The sequence below is a fragment of the Balaenoptera ricei genome, chromosome 14, assembly GCF_028023285.1.
Source record: "Balaenoptera ricei isolate mBalRic1 chromosome 14, mBalRic1.hap2, whole genome shotgun sequence".
Classification (NCBI taxonomy): Eukaryota; Metazoa; Chordata; class Mammalia; order Artiodactyla; family Balaenopteridae; genus Balaenoptera; species Balaenoptera ricei.
The window spans coordinates 76,366,156-76,392,001 of NC_082652.1; the positions used below are offsets into that span (position 1 = coordinate 76,366,156).

Here is a 25,846-nt window from a genome sequence, read left to right on the forward strand (position 1 = left end):
ATGATTGTCATTTTTAATCAGTACATCTGTTTTTCCCAAGGAGGTAGAGAGGAAGATTCAAAAACTTCCATGTTTTATTTTATTTTATTTTATTTACATCAGAAACACAGGTAGAAATTTACATGTTGGCCATATAACCATCTGCCATTTTATTGTTTTTCCATATTATCAAAATTTATTTGCCACATTTTGTAAAAAGTGGAAGATTTTTCAGTGTTCTAAGTTGTGTCAACAAAAGTGAAAATAATATATTCATATAAAAGCACGTGGCTTAAGAAAAGGAACTTAATTACATAAGTTTTCAATGGCATGGACTCAGATTCTCTTTGTGAGCTTATGAAACTTGCATTCACCACCAAAGAGAGTGACATCTTTGAGTTCTTTTTCACATGCTGATTGTCATCAATCTATGTCTTTTTATGTTCCCATTTAACAAATTCATCTTTGAAATATTCAACTGAAAACTGTGGTATATTGGAAACTTAAATGTAATTAGTGGAATACTATACCATTTTAAGACCAAATTGTCTTAAAAATAAATTAATATCAAAAGATTTTTCCTTATTTTAAATATTGTGTTTTTTTAAATACATTTATTTATTTTTATTTATTTTTTTGGCTGCGTTGGGTCTTTGTGGCTGCAAGTGGGCTTTCTCAAGTTGCGGGAAGCAGGGAGCTACTCTTTGGTGCAGTGCGCGGGCTTCTCATTGCGGTGGCTTCTCTTGTTGCGGAGCATGGGCTCTAGGTGCGTGGGCTTCAGTAGTTGTGGCACAAGGGCTCAGTAGTTGTGGCTCGTGGGCTCTAGAGTGCAGGCTCAGTAGTTGTGGCGTGCGGGCTTAGTCGCTCCGCAGCATGTGGGATCTTCCCGGGCCAGGGCTCGAACCCGTGTCCCTTGCATTGGCAGGCGGATTCTTAACCACTGCGCCACCAGGGACGTCCTTAACTATTGTTAATAAAGCTTACTTGGAAGATTACAATTACATATGGAGTAAAATTTGACATTTTTATAGCATTGTACTTTATCCAGTCTTAAGCAACCCTAAGAGTAGCAGCCAGTAGGTGTGGGGAATGCTCTGGCTAAACGTGGGGAAACAATTTATTTACAGCTGTGAAAATGCCACCGAGGGCCAACATTTTTCTCATTATGATTTAAAACAGATTAAAACATAGATTTTAAAATTTCAAAAATACGCTTCTAGCTCAGGGTATCAAGACACTAAAGCTAAGAATGTTGTATACTTATGTGTGTGCACATAATTATGTACACCAATGTGTATATGTATTTGTAAAATTAACATTTTTGATTAGCACAGTATAATTATTTAAAAGGCATATATTAAAAATAAATTAATATTCCATTAGGCAACTAGGTATATCAATTTAGATAGTAGTCAGTCAGAAGTAAGTTTAAATTATTTTGATTAAAGTACATCCAAGAAACAATTAGAACTCAACTCACATTTGAAGATCTAGTTTCTTTTAGATTCTTCTGTTGTTTAAGTTCCGAAATATATTAAAATATATTTTCATTTGACATATTTCACTGTCCTATACTATTTAAAGTCATCTTTACCTAATATACAATTGTATATATGTTTTTCATAATATCTGCTGATAATACCCCATCACGTTTAAAATGTCAATGGGGCTGAGAAAAGAGAAACAGATAAAAATGAAAATTTGGAAGAATATTTTACTGGTCTGAAAAAAGAAATTTTTTGTACTTTTATTGGCTAATATTTGTAGAGCTTCACACTGTAAATAGTAAATCATGTGTCTTAATTCTGAAAGTTCCCTTGTCTTTAAGATTGCCTGTGTTAACAAAGTTCACTTTGCTAAATTTACTTTTGTTCTTTAATAATTAATCATAACCTAATATTAGCAAATACACTTTACTGCACACAAAAGAGTTGTAAAGAACTATAGTAGAAACTATTTTCTAGCTTAATCCAAATTATTATTTTAAGTAGTCTTTAGATCTTGCAACTGACTTTTCCCCAATCATTCCTATAAAGTCTTACAAAGCCAGTTATTTAGTAATATATAACACATATACCTTATTAACTACGAATTGTATTTTTTGCTTTGCTAGGCAGCTCATAGTAAAAGCAATTTATTTTTCTATGATATAGTTCCAAAACATATCGTTAAATAATGAAAGAATGAAGAAAAAACATTTAAAATTGTACTTTCATTTTACTATAATAAATAGACATTTCTGAATTTTGAGAGTGATGTTTTAGAGTATATTGAAATTTATATCAAATTCAGAAAATATTTGTATCATTATGAGTGTCTCTTGGACTCTATTATTGCCAGGAATTTCTGGCATAAAATTGGTGTGCTAAAATTAATCTGAATGTAATGTTTTGGTTTAAAAAACCCTAATGAGATGCTTGTAATACAGTTTTAAATATAGTTATAATCTCGAAGTGAATTGTGATGGAATTTAACTACATCATTTCATTAATTTTTACTAGAATTATAGACATTGTAACATAGATAAGTCAGCTATAAAAAGCATTCTGATACTGAATCCTAAACAAAGAATCAAATTTTTGACGACAATTTTTCCAGCTCAAATCACCCAATTCTTAAAGTATATTCTCAGAGTAGTAATTGGTGGTATATTCTTCTCTAAGGTTTTAATACCTAATACAATAACAGAGCTCCATCAATATATGGCTAATAGCAGATATAAAGTATCTGCTGGTAGGCCATCTCTCATAAAACCGCCGTTAGCCTTAATTCAAATCCATTGATTCCTATTCCAGTTAAAACTGAAGAACTTAATATGTCTTTTAATCCTTTTATTGTAAGCTAGGATAAAATTAATTTTACCTTGGAACTGCACAAAGCCAATTAACATCATCTTTAGAGTTATTTAGTAAAGTGCTTCAAACTGTTAAATTTATCTTGACCTCTTGGTTGCACTCTCTGACTGCTTTTTAAATGAAGTAATCAATATCTCACAGTCCTTTAAATAGCTTAAACTTCTCAAATATTTTACCTGTGTTCTAGTTAAGCTGTAAGTAAAGGGTTTACTCCTGTTCCTGGAAATCTAGAGTCAATTATGCTAAATCTAAAGACAATTATGTACTTTTGAGGAACACTGTATGAATTAAATGGTTGTTTTAATAAAATCAAAGGCTCATATTTTGTTTAAAGTAACCCAATAATGAGGAAACATTATTTTCACACAGAACAAGTATTCTGTTTGCAACTTCAAATTTAGAACATTTATGTCCTTTACTATTGCATGTAGCTTCTGTTTTCCACACAGGGCTAGTTGAAGGTATTAATTTTCTTACTGTGATAGGGTGATCAACCGTCCTGTCAAGAAAATGGATCTCCATGTCACCCTTTAACATGATTAAATGGAGGCATGTCTCTGTGAAAAAACACCAAATTTTCATGAGACGAATGAAACTGTAAAAAGATCTACTTTTGCAGAATTATCTTATTTTTAATATCTCAGAATCTCCTATTTGGTTGTCAGTTTATTTGTAGGAAAACATTGCAGCTAATTGTGTATATCTTGTATTATTTAGGAGAAAACACAGGCGAAGCCAATAATTTTAAATGTTTCCAAATTTGAAAAAAATAATCAGAAATTGCTGTGTTGTTGTTAGAATAGTAGCAAGGATGGGCATCTGTCACCTTATACATTTACTAATCAGTCAGTGTCTCTTTTAGGGGATCCTTTTCTTGTTCTTACTTCTTTCCATGTTAACAAAGAGGTATCATCTTTTCAGATCTGAGCACAGATAAAAATTACATACCGTAGAATTTCAGCATCAGTAGTCTTCATAGCCAGTTGGACAGTGTTCTTATGAGCCTGTGCACATGCCAAACTTTAAATTACACCAAGTGATGTACTTGACAGCTAATTAAGATTTCATATTTTGGCCACTTAGCCGAGGGCACCTGTTATGATTCTATTAGCTTAAGAATAAAACTTACAAATGGCAGTTTTAAAGAACATTATTAAAACTTCCCTAAAGCCTTAATTCCTCCCCAAGAAGTGGGAGTTAGGACAAGATTGAGGTAATTAAACAAAAGGAACATAGAGAAGGTGGGGGACCAGGGTGGAGGTGGAGCTCTCCAAATGCCCCTGTTGTTTAATTTCCTACTGGAAGCAGCCCATGTGCGCTCCGTGCCCCCTCCCCCTTCGAGCATGGCGGTTGCAGAGGCTGGCCGGCCGGGGTCAATGCCTTGCCTATTGATCAGTATCCCTGCAGTCCCTTGCTCCAGCAGCTGCTTCATTGGCTTCTTTCAGGGCCTGCTTCAGTACATTAGAATAGAAATCCATAACCAGAGCTGTGCTCATCCAAGCAGGGGAAGAAACTAAATTAAATGGTATAAAACAATCTTGGATCAGGAGTTTGTGCCAATTCATCTTGATCTAAGATGTCACACCGGGCTCTCTGTCTGAGCACCTGGGCTAGAGGCAGCCATAGTGAAAATAGATGGAGCTGCGATCATTCATTTGTCAGCTAAGGAGCAAGGCAGCGGTTAGCAATTCCCTTCTGCAGAGGTCAGCTGACAGAACAATCAGTGCAACTGCAGAATAGAGCTTTCCTTTGAACTATTGTTACGGAGCATGCTCTTGCTGAGACAAGGGGGGGAGGGGAGCTTGGTTGGCTTCCTGTTTCAAGAAGACTATGTAAAGAATAAAATATGTGCTACATGAATCTAGATGTAGTCGCACGGAGCTCTTACTCCTTGTGTCTGTTCCTGTACAGAAATAAAGTTGGTTTTAAATGCATGTGCTGAGGTATAGATTATCAAACTGTTAAATATCACTTTGTCTAGAATTAGGGTCTATTTTCATCCTTCTAAACACAGAGGCAGCGATTATTGATTTTTCTTCCTTTTTAGCATGGTTAAGCTTTTAGGGTGTTTTCCCCCTTTGGTTACTATAAACTATCACAGACCAGTGTCATACTTTGAATCTATACTCACGTGTACATGCTAATACTTTTACTAACATTTCCTCTTTGTCTTTAAAAAGTTAGAAAAAATATCCATGAAGAGACAGAAATGTGTACTGTGGTATCAGATTGGAAGATATATCTTATGTAACTGAAATATTTTTAAACATTTTAATTGAGGCTTTTTATAAGAAATGTTAATTCATGAAATATGACTTATCATGACCTTGGAAGTTATAAAATAATTTTATAACATTGGGGGAACATTATTATAAAGCAGTCTGCATGTGATTTGAAATACACCAAACAAAATAAAGCAAATTAGGAAAATAATAACTAAAATTTTACCTGAAAGAATTAGAATATTTTTAAAGATGGCTCTATTTTCTGTTATCTCATTTCAGATTTTGTCTTTCTATACATGCTTTAAAACTAATGGCAAATTTCCTAAACTAACTTTTTTTTTTAAACAATAAAATGTGACATGCAGAAGCTAAGAAACTATAGCAACAACAAGAGCAAATCTTTTTTGTTCTCAATTGCTCCGAACTTTTCTTGGAATCCAAATAAACAGTAACTACTCTTTGATGTTACCACCTTAGCTTTCTAGATAACTAATCTCCCATTTTTCCTTAAGTGCTTTCATGCCACTTTTTTTACTCAATGATTCCTCTCCAACTCTTAACATCTTTGTAATATCTTTCCATTTCCATTTCTTAGATTCAGCTGGGTTTTCTTGCCCACATCCTATTCTGTCTCTCAGCACAGCTAAATAAATGGAATTTAAGTATGCTAAGAAGCCTTGTGCTCTAGATTTTTTTTTTTTAATTTGGCTTCTGGAAAGGCCGGACCTACCTCTCTTGCAAGGGTTTTAAAAATTTTGTTTTACTTTTCTTTTAGTTAATTAGGATTTTTAAAAGAATTCAGAGCATGAAACCAAATATCTTTTGTAGTGTTTCTATCAACTACCCAGACCTCACCAGGATCTGGCAGCCACCCACTTCTCTGCATCTCCTATTTAACATCCCAACACCAGACCAACCTTAATCTCTCACTTTCATTTCTACAATACCCTGTTTATTGCTCATCTCATTTCCAGCATTCTTCATACACGCTCAGAGTGTTTTTCTAAAACCCTAAATTCCATTGTTCAAAGGATTGAACAATGCGAACATGACCGGTAGAGTCATCTGTGATTTGCCCCTTTCCTGACTCTCACCTCACGTTCTACCATTCCCTTCTTGCTCATAGCATTCCAGCCCCGTGCCCTACTCTTGCAATAGAAATCAACAAATTCTTTATGCTTTAGGTTCTTACACGTACTGTTCTCTTAGACCATAAAGTTCTCATTGATTTTTCACCTTTACATGTCTAATTCCTGTTTAGTTGCCTCTACATTCAGTGAGGACAGGGACTTTGCTTTTCTTATCCCTATTAATTCATCTTAATTCATCCCATATCAATTCATGAGTTCATATTTGCCTAATGCCATGCATACACTAGATCTTTGGTCCTTATATGCTGAATGACTGAGTAGCTGATGGAGTGAATTGTGAATTCTACCACCACTGGTGCTCACTGTTTTCCACTTGACCATTGCATGAGCCGTCTTTTGGTTCGACTTGACCCCAGTCTTGTTTTACCTCACGGTCCACATCCCATACTACTGCTATCATGATCTTTCTGACAATAAATCGCATGTAACCAGCTTATACAGAATTGTTCAGTGGCTTTCCATTAGCCTAAAGTTAAAAGTCTTCAGCTTGCTGTACAAAGGCCTCTTGTTTTAGTACCCCTTTAGCTTCCCCTTTTGTCATTACCTGCCTTACTTGCAGTAGTATAGAATGACAAAAGGAAAAAAAAAAGGAAGAGACAAAATAAAACATCTAAAAGTATTCCGAGGTCCCTGCTGCTAATTTCTTGGTTGGCATACTGCTCTGAGGACCCTTCACTGTATTGATTTAATTAATGTATAGAGCAATGGATTGAAAGAGGCCAGAAAAGCTGGATGGGTTAATATGAGAAAGAGCAGAAAGCTGACCTCCAATCAAGATGGCTCCAGAAGTTCACTTTTGAAATCCCTCTGTACCAAATGTATAGCTATGATGGATTAAATATACAAATAGAAAACCAACAAGGCATAACTAGGCTCAAGAAAGATAGAGATCGTTGTGGACAAGTAATGGGATAGAAATGCAATGATCTGGGCTAAAGCCAATAGTTGCTTTCCAGAAGTAGGCTTTGGCTCCTATGAACAAAGAGGACTTAAAATATGTAATGAATAGCGCTTAAGGCCAGGAGCTAGTTTATGGCTTCCTCGGTTCCTGGAAGGACATGGAAAGAGTATGAATACATTGCTATTCAGTTAAAATTGAGGTTGTATTATTAAAGGAGTAGAGGAAAACGGCTGCTCACTGTGTGACTTGTACTGTTAACCGTAATAGAAAACAATGAAAAGAAGTGCGCTGTGTTCAATCTGGGAACCTAGAAATAAAGCAAAGAGAAAGAGAGAACGGAGAGAAAACCTAAAGGAAGTGGGAGAAATAATAAAAATAACAGCAGAAATTAGTGAAATAGAAAGCTGAAACAGTAAGATCAAAACCACAGTATTTTTGGAAATCTGATAAAATATATATTTCTAGAAAAACTGATTAAGAAAGGCGTGAAAAATAATATTAGAGAAGGCACAGGGAAATAATACTTAAAAGGATTCATAGCAACTGATACAATTGAGATTTTTAAATCATAGAGAACACTCTACATAACTTCAGACCAATACATTTAAAAACTTAGATGAAATCGGTAATTCTAAAACTATAAGCTATCCAAAATGATTCAAGAAGAAACAGAAAATCAAGCCAAATAACTGTTACAGAAAATGAATTCATAATGAAAAATATTCCTTCTTCCACCCTTGCACCTTCCCTGCGCCTGCATCCCCTGCTCCCTGACTCCAGAAGGGGAGCATCCTGAGACACAGGCCCTGATCATTTTAGAGGAGAATTGTCATCTAACTTCAAGAATTCTTTAACTGTTTTCAAAGAATTGGGGAGTGAAAGTTAACCCAGTTTTGGTGGCTTGTATTATATTGCTACCAAGACCCAACAAGAATAGTACATGAAAAGAAAATCATTGTTCAATCTTGCCTATGGACATAAACTCAAAAAACTCTATTAGCAAATTTAGTTCAGAGTCTGCCTATTGGCCTATTTACCTACCTACCTACCTACCTACCTACCTACCTATCTATCTATTGATCTCCATTCATCCATGTACTCTGAGTTTACCCCTGGAATGCAAGCGTAGTTCAAGGCCAGAAAATATACATTTCAGGTAACATTGATATGATTATATAATAGATAGATAAAAAGTATTTGATAAGGTCAGGATCATGGTGACCTCTAGGGCAAGAGGGAGACGTAGTAAAGTCAAGACACAGTCCATGGTAGGCTTTAGTCATATCCACATTAGTTAATTACTTTTAAATATCTGAAGCACCTATGGAAAACATTAAGATTTTACAAAGTTGCTTGTGTACATGTATATTTCATGATATTCTTTATATATTCTCAATGTAATTCTTTTGATGCTTGTGATATCGTATAATAAATATCAAACAAAAAATAAAAGGTAGACCACTTACAGAAACAAGTAGAACTGGAAAAGGGTAGGACTGAGCAAAAGACCAAATCTTGGGAGCATTTGGGAGAATGAATGAAGTGTAGTTACCTTAGAGAAAGGTTGGGAAAATAAATTTTAAGAAGTAGTGTTATGTGTTAAGAATGTAATTCCCCATTACCTATTTACTGATACTTTAATAAAGATTTCAAATTGTTCTCCATTATGTTTTGGGTATCATGCTGGTATTTCTTCTGCATGTGAAATTATACTGAGCTTTGCCCAGGTTGTGAGCGCTTCTTCAAACGGTTGGTTGGGCGTCTGCGTTCTGGTCCATCTGGACAAAGTATTCGTCGTTTGCCTTCCTCTTACTGTCCATCTCTCTTATTTCCTGGCAAGCTTCCACTTATCTTTTGAGTTTTAAATTCAGCATTTCCTCCTTTGTGGACAGGCTCTGCTTTTGTATGTACTAGTGAGCTTCTTGAGAACCTGGACTACTTATTTTCCTGTTTGCAATTCCCTGGCCCAAAGTAGGTGCTCAATAAATATTTGTAAAGTTAGTGGGCAAATTAATAAATGAGTTAACAATTTTTTCTTAAAAAGAGCTTTATTTAGATATGATTTATATTCCATAAAATTCATCCTTTAAAATGTAGAATCCAGCGATTCTTAGTATATTTGGAGTTGTGCAGATATCATAATCTAATTTTAGAAGTTTTTCATCTCAAAAACCTAGTACTCATTAACCATCATTAACCATTTCACCTCGGTCCCAGTCTACTTTCTGTCTATATAGATTTGCCTATTCTGGACATTTCATGAAAATGGAATTATACAACAACACGTGGTCCTTTGTGACTGGCTTTTTTCCCTTAGCATAGTGTTTTCAAGGTCATCCACATTGCAGCATGTATTAATGCTTCATTCCTTTTTTTTGCTGAATAATATTTTATTGGATGGGTGTAGCACATTTTGTTTAGCCGTTTATCAGCTGATGGACTTTTGAGTTGTTTCTACTTTTTGGATCTTATGAATAGTGCTGCTATGGACATTCATGTACAAGTCTTTATGTGTACATTTGTTTTCACTCCTCTTGGATAGATACCTAGGAGTGGGATTGCTGGGCCATATGTTATAACTCTAACTGCCAAACTATTTTCCAAAGTATGAATAGTTGTATCATTGTACATTGCCACCAGCAATGCATGAGAGTTTCAATTTCTGTACAGACTCAACAATGCATGTCATGGTCTGTCCTTTTAATTGCAGCCATTCTAGTAGATGTGAAGTGGTATCTCACTGTGGTTTTGATTTCCATTTTTCTAATGACCATTGATGTTGAGCAGCTTTAATATGCATATTGGCCATTCATATATCTTTGGAGAATTATCTATTTAAATTGGTTGCTCATTTTAAAAGTTGGATTTTCTTAATATTGAGTTGTAAGAAGCGGTCCTTAAGTATTCTGGATACAATTCCTTATTAGATATATAATTTGACAATATTTTCTCTCAGTCTGTATGTTCTTTTTACTTTCCTGATTATGTCATTTGAAGCTCAAAAGTTTTTAATACTGAAGTTCAATTTTAAAAAATTTTTTTAATTACTCATGCTTTTGCTATAATATCTAAGAAATCATTGTCTAACCCAAGATCATAAAAAAATATACATTTTTTTTTCTGTAAGTTATTTAATTTTAGCTCTTATATTTAGGACTGTAATCCATTTTGAGCTGATTTTCTTACATGGTGAGAGGTAGAAATCCAAATTCATTCTTTTGCACGTGGAAAACCAGTTGTTCCAGTGCCATTTGTTGAAAAGCCTGTTCATTCCTGAGAGACCAATCTGGAATGTGTTTCTTATCATATGTATTGATAGTCTTTTAATTTCTATTCTTATGTTTTGGTTTTCAGGTTGCTTATCAAGTGTCCCACAAATGAAAAAAATTTCCACATCTTATGAGGAAAGACGGAAGCAAGCTACTGCTATTGTTTTACTAGGAGTAATAGGAGCTGAATTTGGTGCAGAAATTGAACCTCCTAAACTGCTGACCAGACCTCGAAGCTCTAGTCAAATTCCTGAGGGATTTGGTTTGACTAGTGGTGGATCCAACTACTCACTGGCCAGACATACTTGTAAGTTAAAAATTCCTAACGCCGACCTATTGCTTCTCAGTACATATTACCTGTTAACAGAATCTCAGAATATTGAACATATCCTGAGTTTTAGCTCAGATAGAATGCTTAAATGAAATTGGAAAGCAGCACAATCTATTTGGCACATTACCCTGTAGTTATAGTTCTGGGACTTCTTTTTAAAAGTTAAAACATGGTCTTTTAAATGCTTTTCTTAAAATAACACATTTCTGAGCTTTGTGTTTCCACATTTTGGTCAAGACTTTAGCCAAAACTTCTAACTTCTAAAATAATTTCCGAAAAACTATGCATCTTGTCCTGAATGTGATTTGAAAAGTCAGGGGTGGAAGACCAATTTTTTATTTTAAAAAAAAATGTGTGTGTGTGTGTGTGTGTGTGTGTGTGTATAAATATATTTGTATGTATTTTAAAGAACGTGAATGAGGAACTACGAATTACTTCTGTAATTTAAAAAGTATTCCAATAAAATTATTCCAATAATGACTAAAAAATTACATTCAGAGCTCAAAGGGTTTGTGTCATATTGCTACTTTTGGTTCTGTGGTTGGTATGTTAATAATAGGTAAGGGTATTTTATAATGAGGTCTTTTGGTCCTTTAGTGTCAGAACTCCCTTAGGTAAGGACAGAATGTTCCTACCATATTGCAGAATCATTTCTAACAAATGTGCCATCTTAATTACCAAATATAATCCTACCGAATATATCAAGATATTCTTTGTAGCATAAATTGCAATGTGTTCTTTTGGGGTTTTGGCTTTTAAGCAAGGGGAAAAGATACAGGCTACTTTGTTAGTTGTGACAGCAGAGAAGTTCACTAGATCATTGTCACATACTTTTGCTGAGAAACCAAGGAGCCATAATGGTGGCTTTATTATTGAAGCCCTTTTATAGACTTAGCTGCCTGCCTGCTCCTCTCTCCCCACCCGACCCCAACCCCTTTTTAGATTCTTAATCCAACAAATACGTATTAGTGGTTGGTAATCTCTTGATCTCCGTTTGACTTTGAGAATCAGGGAGTAATAATAGGAATACCACCACCACCAATAATAAAGCAACCACGTAATTCTTTTGAGCATGATTTTAAGCTCTTTACATGCACTAACTCACTTAATCCTCACAATAACCCATAAAGTGGGTTGTTCCTCAATTATCTCCATTTTACACATAAGGCTAATCGAGCACAGAGAGGTTTCGTTAACCTGGCTGAGATCGTTCCTCCGGGAAATGGCAGTTTTTGTCTTAACAGTCTGTTGGTTCTAGAGCTCATGCTTTTGACCATTGTGTAAACTGCTACTGCTCAATGGTTTCTGGTTGAAAAGGGTTTAATGACTAACACGTGCTATTAGTTTATAATCTAAAAAACACTTTCTTTTCTATCTCTTCGTTTGATCATCAAAACAGATGATCATCAAAATAGAAATGAAGATTTTTTCCAAGTAGCTCAGCCAAAATGTAGTAAAACCTGAATTTGAACTCAAGCTTCTTGCGACCTGAAAACCCACGCTCTTCCCATTTCCCTCCCCCCCCCCCCCCCCCCCCCGGGCACGTCCACTTCCCCTCTCCTGCAGAGGCCTCTTCATCTTTCCCCAGTTTCTTCAGGTTCCCTGTTTTCCATTCATAAAACCCTGCTCAAATCTCACCTTCTCTACCAAGGGCTCTTTAATGGGCCCAACCTTTCTGTGTCACTCCAGACAGCCTAGGACTTATATAGAGAGAGCCTTATTTAGAATCTTGACATTAGAATACTAGAGGTTAGTGAAACCTTGACATGATTTAGTTCGGTGGTTTTCAAACTTTTTTGTTCACCATCTCTCTAATGAGTATCAAGAAATGTCTAATCCCTTGCACATTTTTATATTGACAGCTAAAACTTTTTTTTTTAACATCTTTATTGGAGTATAATTGCTTTACAATGGTGTGTTAGTTTCTGCTTTATAACAAAGTGAATCAGCTATATGTATACATATATCCCCATATCGCCTCCCTCTTGCATCTCCCTCCCACCCTCCCTATCCCACCCCTCTAGGTGGTCACAGAGCACCGAGCTGATCTCCCTGAGCTATTCAGCTGCTTCCCACTAGCTATCTATTTTACATTTGGTAGTGTATATATGTCCATGCCACGCTCTCACTTCGTCCCAGCTTCCCCTTCCCCCTCTCCATGTCCTCAAGTCCATTCTCTATGTCTGCGTCTTTATTCCTGTCCTGCCCCTAGGTTCATCAGAACCATTTTCTTTTTTTTTTTTAGATTCCATATATATGTGTTAGCATACGGTATTTGTTTTTCTCTTTCTGACTTACTTCACTCTGTATGACAGACCCTAGGTCCATCCACCTCACTACAAATAACTCAATTTCGTTTCTTTTTATGGCTGAGTAATATTCCATTGTATATATGTGCCACATCTTCTTTATCCATTCATCTGTCGATGGACACTTAGGTTGCTTCCATGTCCTGGCTATTGTAAACAGAGCTGCAGTGAACATTGTAGTACATGACTCTTTTCGAATTATGGTTTTCTCAGGGCATATGCCTAGTAGTGGGATTGCTGGGTTGTATGATAGTTCCATTTTTAGTTTTTTAAGGAACCTCCATACTGTTCTCCATAGTGTGACAGCTAAAACTGTTTAATAGTAAGTTTAAACATTTGCAAAAGATATAATTTTGAGGATATTGTGAATATTGACATTTAAAAATAAAACTATTGTTCTTTTAAATATATTCAGTAGAATATTTGGCATAACTGTTTGATATCCATCATCATCCATTAAAAAAACTGCATGACAGACTTCCCTTTAAATGTCAGACATCTTACATCCTTGTTTATTTTCCTTGAAGAGAGAAAATTTCTACCCTCCCAGTTTTAGCCAAGGTGTTAATTTGCATATTTAGCATCCCAAAATCAATTCCTTTAAACTAACTGTGCCTTAAAACTGCGTGTGCTTACAAAACTATGTGTTCCTTGAAAAGTTTTAAGATGCTCCCTTTTGAAGGGATTACTTATTTTGAAGGCTACTGATTTAGTCCAACATGTTTTATATAATATTTCAACAGCATTCATTTGTATTTTATATTTTCCTGCAAGGAAAGTAAACATAAATGTTGTTTCTCTGGAATTTTCATATAGCTTAGTATCTGTATATAAATGTAGGAACATCATAAATAATGAATCGCTGACTGATTTTCATCCAAGCCGCTGGCTGGTTGCTAGGCAGATTAGTTTACACCACATTATCTTAGTTATCTAGACTAATACTGTTATCGTCTGTTTTCTAACCACAGTTTATATAAAATTCTGATATTCATGAATTTGCTTCTGTATGTCTTTTCTTTTGACTTATAGTTTCACCTGCAAATTGTTACTGCTGTAACTAGAAAAAGAGGAAATGGGTTAGGTGAAACGAGGCAATTTTTAAAAAGCTATAGCCCAGTAGAAATAGAGATTTTCCAAAGAAGCCCTAGGAATTGATAAAAGAACCAAAGGGTCTTAGTACTGCTCTTCGGTTTATTAAAATTCAGGGAGCTGAACTACAGTAAAGGGGTCCCAAAGCCTGTTTCTGACGTGCCGGAAACCCTGGGCTGAACTGTGCTATGGAGGGACTTTTGCCTGGGGCTACCTCAGCTTTCCCAGGCAAGGGAAATAAAATTTACCCAAACATTCAAAATAGTGCAGACTTTTGGAACCAAGTTTGTTCTTTGAGCACTTTGGATAAAGAATGTAGATGTAGATAGGGCAGAAGGTAATGTTTCTTAGCAAATAATATTTATAATTACTTCATTGTAACAAAAGACAGATTCTGAGAGGTTTCTTAGCAAGCAGAAATCATATATAAAAATGAATAATGTAGTACCTATTGGAACAAGTTCAAAATGTATAAAATGTCCGTGATATTTTCCTCTTATTATGGTTGCCCTATTTTATTTTAATAATTTTAAAGTATTTTCAAGATACTCATGAGTTTCTTTCAACTTCCATCCCATTGTCCTATCTTTTCCTCAAAGGTCTTAGATTCCTTGGTGGTAGATTTGCGTACCACAGGGATTTTTAAGAATTGGGATGTCTTGATTAAATTTATGTTTATCAGTTTAAATCTTGCTCTCTTTTTAAAAAAATTTTTTTATTATTTGAAATCTATAGATGGTTTATTTTATTTTTTTAATTTTTTGGCCATGCCGTGGGGCATGTGGGATCTTAGTTCCCCGACCAGGGATTGAACCCATGCCCCCTGCATTGGGAGCATGAAGTCCCAACCACTGGACCACCAGGGAAGTCCCACATCTTGCTCTCTTGATTGGAAACAGTCAGATGTCGAAATGTTCTGTGTGTTACTTGGGCTCTTTTCAGTCAGTTCTGTGTAATATTAACCTGCTATAATGTTAACCTGCCAGAAGTTACTGTAGGTATTGCTATGATATTTGTTTATGTGGCATTTAGAATGTGTTGCTACCATTAAATATTTAGTCTTTATGGCATCCTATTGAATGAGATAATAATTATTATCCTCATTCTGAGATAAGGCCATTAAGATACAATATTTTTTGAAGTTTAATTGCTGGAGTTCTAGCCTTCCTCGTAAAGCCATTCTGTGAACGCTCATAATGTAGTCAGATTCCAGTTATCCACATTGATGGGGAGGGCGAGGAGAGACCCTGATGCCTAATTCAAAAGTCATACATAGTTTTATAACACATTTTATACCTATGTTGGAATATATATGAGTCTTTTGTGGGTGTTACATTTTACATAAAGTGTCAAAATCACATATTGAAGACAAAGCTGAAGGACTCTGGAGATTAAGAGGCCTAGACCAGGCTACTCTGTGACCTTGTACTGTTGGGAAGCAAAGCGACCCTCTGGGTTGCAGTTTCCTCTTGTATAAAATAAAGAGCAGGAACTGTTCTGTCTTTAAAGCCCCTTTCGGTCCAATTAGTCTCTGCGTCTGAAGTGAAATGGAAAACATCCCAGGAAATTTCCCTTCTTCGTCTTCCCAGTTTCCTCTCCATGTAGGGATGGATGCCTTCTTGTGTCTCATCAACTCAACTTCAATAGGGACCTTCCTTAATTTTTATTCCAATCCACAAATTAGGCATTGTTAAGAATATTTTAGGGAATTATTTATAATGTTACCTTCTAGGTCTTTTGGTTCATTCTTTCATTTGGTCTCTTCTGCTCATTTTATAATTGTGGAATGATGCTGGCACATCTGTAGTAGATCCCATTTTGATCTCTCATTAGCTTTCTGACTTTGGGCAAGTGTCGTAACTTCCCTAGGCAGCCGACTCTGAGACAGACTTGTGTGTGGGAGTATCCTTGGGATCAGTACCTTGAGGGAGTGAAAGAGGCAGGGTTGGGCAGGGGGAGAAGTTGAATTGCATTTCAATTGCCTAGAAAGCTTCAATGACCTTGGGAACTCTGGAGCTGGGATAGACTTTGGACTTGTTCTGAATTGAATCTAAGGCCTCAGCCTTTAAGTCCCATGTCATTCAGTCATTGGATCGGCGGTACCCTGAAGAAGGGGTGTGACCTTGGGTGAGGCAGCTCTTTTCATCCTGGGGCAAATCCCACAGAAGGAATCAACTGAGTCTTTTCAGCCATGAACAGCAGCAGGAGCTTGGGAGTGATTGCTTCCATCGTGGAGGGGAGGAGATGGGCAGCCTCTCCAGGCTTCCGCTCAGCATGTTACTCATTCCTGTGTGTCCCAGCTCCCCCTTATGTCCACAGGCGTGGAGAGAGGCACCACCATTTATTTAACACACTGTTTATTCCAAGTCCATATGTATCTCTTGTTACCCTGCAAGACAGATATTTTATCCAACATGAGGCACATTAATAATAGCTGATTCCTGAGCGTTTACTCTGTGCCAGGCATTTTGCTATGCTCTTTACATGTATTATCTTATTTAATCTTCAAAACATATCAATTAAACACTATTACCATTTATCAGATGAGGACACTGAAGCTTTGCTCAGTACTCACTGAACATTGATGAAGTTGGATTAAGCTTTCTTCTTGCAGACAGTAAATTGAAGGCATAGGTCAAACATTTTAACATCATACTGCTAAAAAGTGTCAGGCCTGGACTTGAACACTTGTCTTCCAAATCTAAATCAGTGTATGTTCACCATTTCACACAGTTGTCTTGTGTTACAAACAAGTGAGATTCAGAAGTGGTGCTGCACAAAAGAGGGGCATGTCAGCAAGCAGCAGCTCACCCGGAAATAGGAGCACTGTTGAATCATTTGTTTAGGGATCTGCTGCTGCCACAGAGGGATAAACATGTACAAAATCCACATCCCCATACTTACGAGATGGTTTGCATCTATGTTGTGAAATATTTAGAATAGAGAAAGAAAATGAATTTTTTCCCTGCAGTGGGTCTTTAGGAATTCTACAACACCAGGGTTCTTCAGCTGGCCAAGGTGCACGGTGTCACTGATGTTACCTGGAAAATGCTATGTTTATGTGCACTTGCATTTCTGTTCTGGAAAAAAGTTCCAGATTCCATTCAATTCTCAAGAGACAGTCACTAAAATAAAAACAGTTAAGAACCCCAAGAGTTTGTTGGAATAAATGGCTTCTTTGTTATTATGATTTTTTAAAACAAGATAGAGTTATGTTCCTCTTGATTAGTTCAGTTGTAATACCACCAAATGGAAGCCTCAGTTAGATGTTGTCTCAGGAATGTTTAAATTCTGTGAAACCTGTATTTAGAGTTTTACATTATTCTGGTGCTGTGCTTGATTTTACTTTGTTGTGGTCTACTGTCGTGAAAATGATCCCCCATATACTTTGTGTACTTTCTAATCATTCATGTTTTATTTAATGACTATATTAATATTGGTTGAAGTTGATGTAATAATGAATTTATTTCCTACATTTTAAGGTGAGAAAGTTAAGCCAAATCTCAGGTGTTTTATTCAGCAAGATTGGGACCAAGTCACTGAATTGCAATTAATAACAAAACTAGCAGTGGTGGCAAGTTATGAAAAAAAGCAGCAACAATGATGAAGAAAGCATTGTTGCATTTGCAAGGATAAGCAGTGACCAAAAAAAATGTATCTTTTCACTGGTCACACAAAAGCCATCAGATGGTGTTGCTGAGCTGCCGCTTCGGCCATATAGTTTGCATTTCCATTTGCTTTCCCTTGTGTGTCTAACCTGGCCTTCCAGGAACCTGCAAGGGAACCTGCCTCCCTGCCTGGCTTCTTACCCCACTGTCCACCTCATTCTCTCTTCTCATTGTCCTAACTCAGCATTCCCTGTTCTTTACTGCCACTTCTCGCTTGTAATTTTACCTTTGAAAATCATCCTGGTCCAGATGCCACTTGACTTGCATTGCCATCACATCTTCAGTGTTTAGAACTGTAATTCTTCATTCTGGCTATGCTCTAAAATCATATGTAGAATGTTTTAAAAATGCATGTGTCTGAGCCTCACCCTGGAGTTCCTATTCAGAAAGTCAGGGGTGGGGTTTGGGCATCTATGTTATTTTTAAAGCTTCACATGTGATTTTCATCTGTAGCCAGAATAGAGGAACCCAGTAGAATATAGAGTCCTTCACAGTTATTTTACATTGAGTGTTCTATGGTAGTTCTGGTCACTAAACTACCTTAATGCACGAATTGTAATTTTCTTTATATTTTAAATTGGAAGAGGTAGTGGGAACTAACCAGAGTGAATAAGTGACATTTATATTACTCTCAGGGCTAATTCTTTAGGTAGTTCAGCCTTTTTATTGGAATTTCATTATTCTGGATTGCTTGGGTTTGAATGTTGAATCACTACTCAGTAGCTGTGTGGCCTTAAATGCTTTTGCCTGTTTCTTTAACTAAAAAATAGGAATAATAATATCACTTACCTCACAGAGTGAGTACTGTGAGGATAAGTAAATTAGCGTATGCAAAGCACTTTGAAAAGTGCCTGACATATAAGTGTTAGTTGAACGTTAGTTATTACTATCGTTACCAGAATCGTGTATGGAAGAATAAAGAAAGGAAATACGTCTGCTATGTATTGGGACATTTATATGTGTATAGACTACTTTTTAAAATCATCCTAAGAATCTTATAAGGTAGGTATTACTGTCAGCATTTTATACATGAGTGAACTGATATGCTTAAAAATTAGGTAACTTCCTTAAGGTTATCTGTCTTATAAAGGATATGAATCCAGATGCAATTTGCCCCCAAAGCCCATGATATTATATTCTACAGTACATACTGATTCCTACTGTTTGTGGTAATCTCTATTAGTTCCCAGAGGACTTATATAAAAATGCACTTTTCTTTGGCCATATTATTATACATGTGTTGAAATAAAACACCAAATATTTTTGTAATTATTTATTTGTATTCTTATGTATTTGTATATTATTTACTTAGATGAATTTCTACATATTTATTACCTGTTTCTCATTTTAACCACATCAACATACTAAGCTCAGATCAAATGGGAAATTTCACTACTCTTGTTTTTACTTATAAATAATTTATGTTGTTTAACAGCTTTATCGTTTTAACTGAGATCTGACACTTGCATTACAGACCCTGTTTGGTGATGTAATCCCATCCTTGTTCTCCAAAAATAGTTTTAGTTTGCAACTCTTTTTGTTAATTTGCTACACTATGGGTTTTAGGTTCCTCTTCCATAAAACGAGTAAGTTGGGCAAGGTTATTTCTAAGGCCACTTCCATCTAAAAGTACACAGTTCTGTGAAATTATTAAAGTGATTTATTATTATTCTAACTATAGAGCTTGTGTTTATTACTGCCACTTGAACATGCTATCTTACTTTCATTGTACTTTACCAGTTGTTTGTCTGCTTTTAAAGGTTCTAATATTCCACTGCTATGCCATGTTTGAAGCTGAGCATCTTTAAAGTATTTTTCTGCCATCCCTCCTTATGGGTACCTCATATCAGCATACCAGGCTACAGTTATTTCCACAAAACTCATTCCCCACACGTGTCCAGCTTTGTGGACTTGTGTTATGTTGATGTAGTTGTGCTCTAGACCACAGGCCAGCAAACCATAGCTATGAATCAACCCTCGCCCCCTGCCTATTTTTTTCAAATAAAATTTTATTGGAACCCAGCTGTACCTACTTGTTTACATACTGTTTGGCATTTCACACTGCAACAGCAGTAGTTGCTATAGAGATTGTATGGCCTACAAAGCCAACAATATTTATTATCTGGCTGTTTACAGAAAAAAATTTGCCAACCTTCCTGTACATTATTTGAAACATTTGTTAGTGGTCCTTTCTGTTAGTGGTCCATTTAATATACAAAAGGGCTTTGAGGTGACTTTGTTAAAAATATTTCAGTAGCTAAATATAACATCTGTGGTACTCTGAGATCTATATCCTTATAAGAATGTAGTACAAAGGCATTATACCAATTTTTTGGTCTAGAATGTAATGCAGCATTGGTATAAGTCTCTGCTAACCATCTAATGTATATACTAGTTACCTTGATTGAGTTGCAGATTCAGTGACAGGTTTTAGCATTGTATTGCTAGTGGCAACCCCCCTCCCCCTTTTATTTTGCATAAGACTTTCTTATATCTGATATTTAAATAACCTTGGTCTGAAGTTTTCTGACAGCTCTGCAGAATGGTTCCTTCACATTTGTATGTCCTATATATGTGTGCTCCAGGGTCGCTGTAATTAACATATTTAATTCTGTAAGTTCAAACAATTTTATATCAATACCATTCCAAATAAAGTACCAATAGGGTCTTTGTTATTGTTTTCTGTTTTTGAACTTGACAAGCTGATTCTCAAATTTATATGATAAGACAACGAACTAAGAAAAGCCATGACATTTCTAAAGACGAAGAACAAGGTGGAGGGATTTCCCTTACTTATATCAAAAGTTATTATAAATTTATAGCAATTATTATAGTGTTATCTTCGTGAAGAACAGACCAATAGACCTATGGAACAGAATAGACAGCACAGAAATGGTTCTATGTATACATAGGAATTTGACCCTTTATAGATCTAGCATTGTAGATCAGTGAAATAAGGGATAGACTTTTTGATACATGGTATACTTACCATTGGCTATTCATAAGGAAGAATAATGAAATTGGATCCCTCTTGCCCATCATAGCCAAAAAAATCAATTCTATGTAGATTTAAAGACTTAAATATGAAAGCTAAAACAATAATACTTTAAAAAGATGATATAGGAAAACCTGGCCTTGGAATGGGGAACAATTCTGTAAACAGGTGTCAGAAAGCCCAACCAAATAATAAAGACAATGGGTAAATTCAACTACATTAAAATTAGAAACTTCTATAATCAACAGTACCTTTTAGAAAGTAAAAAGTAAAGCCACAAAGAGGAAAAAGGTATTTATAACACAGGTCACTGACAAGAGATTGTTAAGCGCACACACACACACAGAGACACACAACTGAGTAAGAAAAAGACAAATGCAGAGCAGAAAAACGGGTAAAGGTTGAAAAAGCACTTCACAAAAGGAAATAAGAATGGCTAATAAACCTATAAAAAATGATAAGTCTTATTATAAGGGAAATGCAAATTAAAAGCCAAATGAACTGTCATTTCTCATCTACCAAACTGAAAGCTTGAAGTCTGACGTTATCAAATATCTGTGAGCATTAGGAGCAAGTAGAACTCTTTTACACTTACTGTGGAGGGTAAATTGGTTTCAGCACTTTGGAAAGCAACTGGGTGTACTATCCTATGAGTGTACTCTATTTTTGCATTGTCTAGAAAAACTTCTCTATGTGCGAAGTAAATATTTTCTCCCGTTCTGTGGATTGTCTTTTGATTACCTTAACAGTGTGTTTCAAAGAACACAATTTTCTGATTTCAGTGAAGTACAGATTATCAGTTATTTTGTTTTATACTTCATGCTTTTTATATTCTAAGAAATATTTGCCTACTCCAAAGTCTCAAAGATTTTTTTTTTCCCTTTGTCTTTTTCTGGAAGTTTTAGCTTTTGCATTTAGCTTTGTGCTCTGGTTTGAATTAATTTTTGAGTATGATGTGACATAGGGTTAATTTTTTAAACATATATATACAGAAATTTAATTCTAGCAACACTTGTTGAAAATGTTTTTTCCTTTTTGCCCCTATTCAGTTGCCTTTTTTGAAAATAAATTAATCCTAGATGTTTGGGTTTATTTTTAGACCGTCTCCTCTCCTTCATTAATCTATATGTCTGTTGACTAATACCATGCTATCTTGATGACTTCAGCTTTCAAGTAAGTTCTGAAATTAGGTAGAAGGCTTCCAACTTAGTTCTTCTGTTATAAAATTGCTTTGGCTATAGTGACCATGCTGTACGTTATATCCGCATGACTTATATATCACTGGAAGTTTGTACCTTTTGACCTCCTTCACCCATTTCACCCATCCTCCGCCCCCGGTATTGTCATTTTTTGTATCAAGTTGTTTATTTTTATACAGTGGGTACTTTTTAAAAAGACAGATACATGTTATTTTTTTTTTTTTAGTTTATTGTTATTTATACTTTCTGGTTCTTTGTAGTAGGACATTTACAATTTTTATGTAGTCATATATTCAGTCTTTACCTCTGTTACTGAAACAAAAAATGGATATTAATGTGTACATTTTCATTGAATTTTGTAGTAAACAGTATGTATTCAAGGGTTCAAAATTATAGTGACTGAGGTAACTCTCACTGTTACAAATGAGGAAAGGGAAAATGCTAGAATGAATCTTGAGCTAACAGTGTGAACTCATGGTTTTTAATATACATACAGAAACAAATATAGCTCTGTGTGTATGTGTTGGTTAGTATGTATACAATGTCTCCTTTCTCTGGCCACTTAAGGGCTTGGGAACAGTGACATCCCAGTAGCAATGTGCATACCCAGAGCTCAGATATTGATTCTAAATATCATTCTCTTAATAAAAGGATTCTAAATATCGTTCTCTTAATAAAAGGAACCAGGACTCCTTGGAAGAGCGGTTGGTTCTAGGGCTGGGGCAGGGGAAGTGCAAGATGAACCCATAACATCTGCAGTGTCAAAAAAATCAGGAAGGGCTTAAAATGAATGGGGGCATGCCTATCATAAGGATATGGGAGCTCCTGCAGGTGCTTCCAATAGCCAAAACTGAGCTGATTTGAGCAACAAAATAAATGATATATTTTGTGGAATTACAACACATAAAACAAAATAAATGCCCTTGAGTCCATATTGATATAAATCAGTCAATCAGTCAGTCGAGGAGAAGGAACAGCTCTTACAAAAGACTTTTAGTTAATAAATATAGAAGGAACGAGGGAAATACAAAATCTCCATTAGGCAAATACAGCAGTAATAACTGTCACAGGCAAAATCCACTGTTGGTTGCTAAAATCAGTATATTAACACAGCCTTAAAGGATCTCCTCCTAAGACATTATCAATTACAAAGGGAAATTGGGTTTCTCCACTGTAATTGGTTACCATGACCAAGTGATCAAGGTGAACCTTGTCAGTAATAAGACATATAGACAGCATTCTCCCCCTGATATGATACATTGAGAAGGACACAATATCACTTTTGTGGTATTCCAGCCAAAAATGCATGGCCTTAATCTAAATGTGAGAAAACATCAGGTTGAGAGACATTTTCTGAAATGACCGGTATTCATCAAAGGTCATGAAAGGCAAGGTTAAGTATGTGAAATTGTCTGTCACAGATTGGAGGAGACTTTATAAAGAGACACAACAACTAAATACAATGTGAGACCCTGGAGTGAATACTGGAAGAGGAAAAGGTCATTGGAAAATTCAAATAAAGTCTGTAGTTTAGGCAATAATAGTCCACCAATACATACATATATTTTTAATCTTTTTTTTTAAATTATTTTATTTTTGACTGCATTGGGTCTTCGTTGTTGCACGCAGGCTTTCTCTAGTTGTGGCGAGCAGGGGCTACTCTTCATTGTGGTGCGTAGGCTTCTCGTGACAGTGGCTTCTCTTGTTACGGAGCCCGGGCTCTAGGTGTGCGGGCTTCAGTGGTTGTGGCATGCGGGCTCAGTAGTTGTAGTGCGTGGGCTCAGTAGTTGTGGCTTGTGGGCTCTAGAGCACAGGCTCAGTAGTTGTGGTGCATGGGCTTAGTTGCTCAGCGGCATGCAGGATCTTCCCTGACCAGGGCTCAAACCCGTGTCCCCTGCATTGGCAGGCAGACTCTTAATCACTGCACCACCAGGGGAGCCCTAGTCCACCAATATTAATTTCCTAGTTTTGGTAGTCATGCAGTGGTTATATAAGTTGTGGACATAAGAGAAAGCTGGGTGAAGGATATATGTGATTTCCCTTTCCTAGTTAACGTAACTTTTCTATAAGCCTAAAGTTATTTCAAAATAAAAAGTTTTTAAAAAGCAGTTTTTCCTAGGTGGTAGTATAAAGATAGATTTGTAATTTATAGTAGTATAAGTGCTACTATATTTTAAAGTAGCTGAGGATGTTCAGAATTGGTATTACAATTTTACTTTTCTATGGCTTCCATCCCCAATTCCCCTCTCCCCGCCAACCCAATTTCCAAGTGTGTTATACAACCCATGGATAGAAAGTTTACTACAGTTTTATTCATAGCTTTAAAAATAAAAGCATAATGATTAGACATTCTTAACATATATCATTGTATTAATAGGTAGGTTTTGGAAGACAAAGCAAATTTTTTCACATCTAGTTTTATTCCATGTCCATTAAATACCACTGCTTCTTACTTACAAGTCAATGTTTAACTAGATGTGTTTTTCCCTGGGGTGCTACATGAAATTAAGTTGAAGGAAAATATCAGAGTAAATATTTCCATACTCTGAATTTTGTTTATTGCTAGTCATAGGAAAAAAGGAAAAAAATCTTTTTTAAGTTCTTATATTAGAGATGCAATAATGTGTTTCTAAGGTATTGTGCTACATTTCTGAAATTTTTAAGGCATCTTCTGTTTTTACGTTTACAGTTTTTCTTCTGCTCGTGGCTGAACAATTAATTGTTGTGTTCCTTGAACCTACATTTAGGGAAGCTGCCCATGGAAATTAGGGCCCAGTACAGCATGCCTCTCATTCATTAACTTCAGTTTTGTGTTTTACTGTTAAAAATGTCATTCTAAATTGTGCAAGTTAGAAACTGATCTTGAACCATATCCAGTGTGTAGTAAATACATGCTTTCTGTGTTAACAATTTCTGATCATAATATACTATTTAAGAATAAATGAGTGTTTCATTTCCGTTGAAAAGGTGCTGACACGTTGATAAACAAGCATTTTGAGAAATAATCTATGAGAATTCAATATATGCTTTAAGTTTTGAATTGTGTGTGTGTGCCTAAGTGATGTTTGTCTGATTTAGCCCACAAACCTCTTGATTTTCTCCTGTAAGCAAGTGGGATTAAAGTCATGATTTATAAATGATCTCTGAATTGAACTCAACATATATAAAAAGTAGACATTACTTAGTTTTGTGAATGGCATTTTGATTGAGTAATTCTTTTAGTCGTTTATATTTTTATTGTTATCAGAAATTTCATCCCTAGATTAAATTGGGCTGGACATTGGAGAGCTCTCCTAGTGTCTGAAATGTGCTACTTCCAATTATGTGAAGAAAGGGGGAAGTAGAATCTTCTTGAAGACTATCAAAGCTGCATAGGAGCTTCCATCCCAGAAGTAAAAGCAGTTACTTTGGCACAGTGTGATGTTGGTTCCTGATAATTCTTGAAGGGAGATGGGAAAGAAGGGAGGTATATCAGTCAGGAGACAGAAACCACATCAGTTATCTGAACAGGAAAATGATGAAGGATTGCTTATAGTAGGAAGTGTTTAACTATTAAAAGAGGTATAAGAGACTCTTAGCAGTCCAGGAGCATGTGCAAAATATCAGCCAGCTATCACCTCATCTGGGTGGGGTAAAATGCATAATAAAGGAATTAAAGACCAGGAGAGGCCCTCCTTCAGTGTGGCTACAAGGGAAACACCCCGCCTGTGGATGGTGAAGAAACTTGCCAAAGGGCATGGGCACAAGTGACCTGCTGTTGCTTGAGAGTGTGGACAGCTTGGAGGTGGTCCTGAGGTTCCCGGAGGGCTGAGGGCTCCTCTGAAGCAGCCCACTGTTGCTGGAGGGCACGGGCTGGTCTATCTCCTGGGAGC

The 25,846-nt window shown here is 35.9% G+C and overlaps 1 protein-coding gene across 4 annotated transcripts in view; it reads left to right on the forward strand.

The window, feature by feature from the left end:
* The window catches only part of WDR7 (WD repeat domain 7), a 357,939-nt gene that overhangs the window by 194,742 nt on the left and 137,351 nt on the right, over positions 1–25,846 (forward strand). For all 4 annotated transcript variants that reach the window (XM_059894160.1, XM_059894163.1, XM_059894162.1 and 1 more), the window contains one exon: positions 10,466–10,687. In XM_059894160.1, coding sequence (XP_059750143.1) covers positions 10,466–10,687 — 222 coding nt within the window. The remainder of the gene's footprint in view (positions 1–10,465; positions 10,688–25,846) is intronic.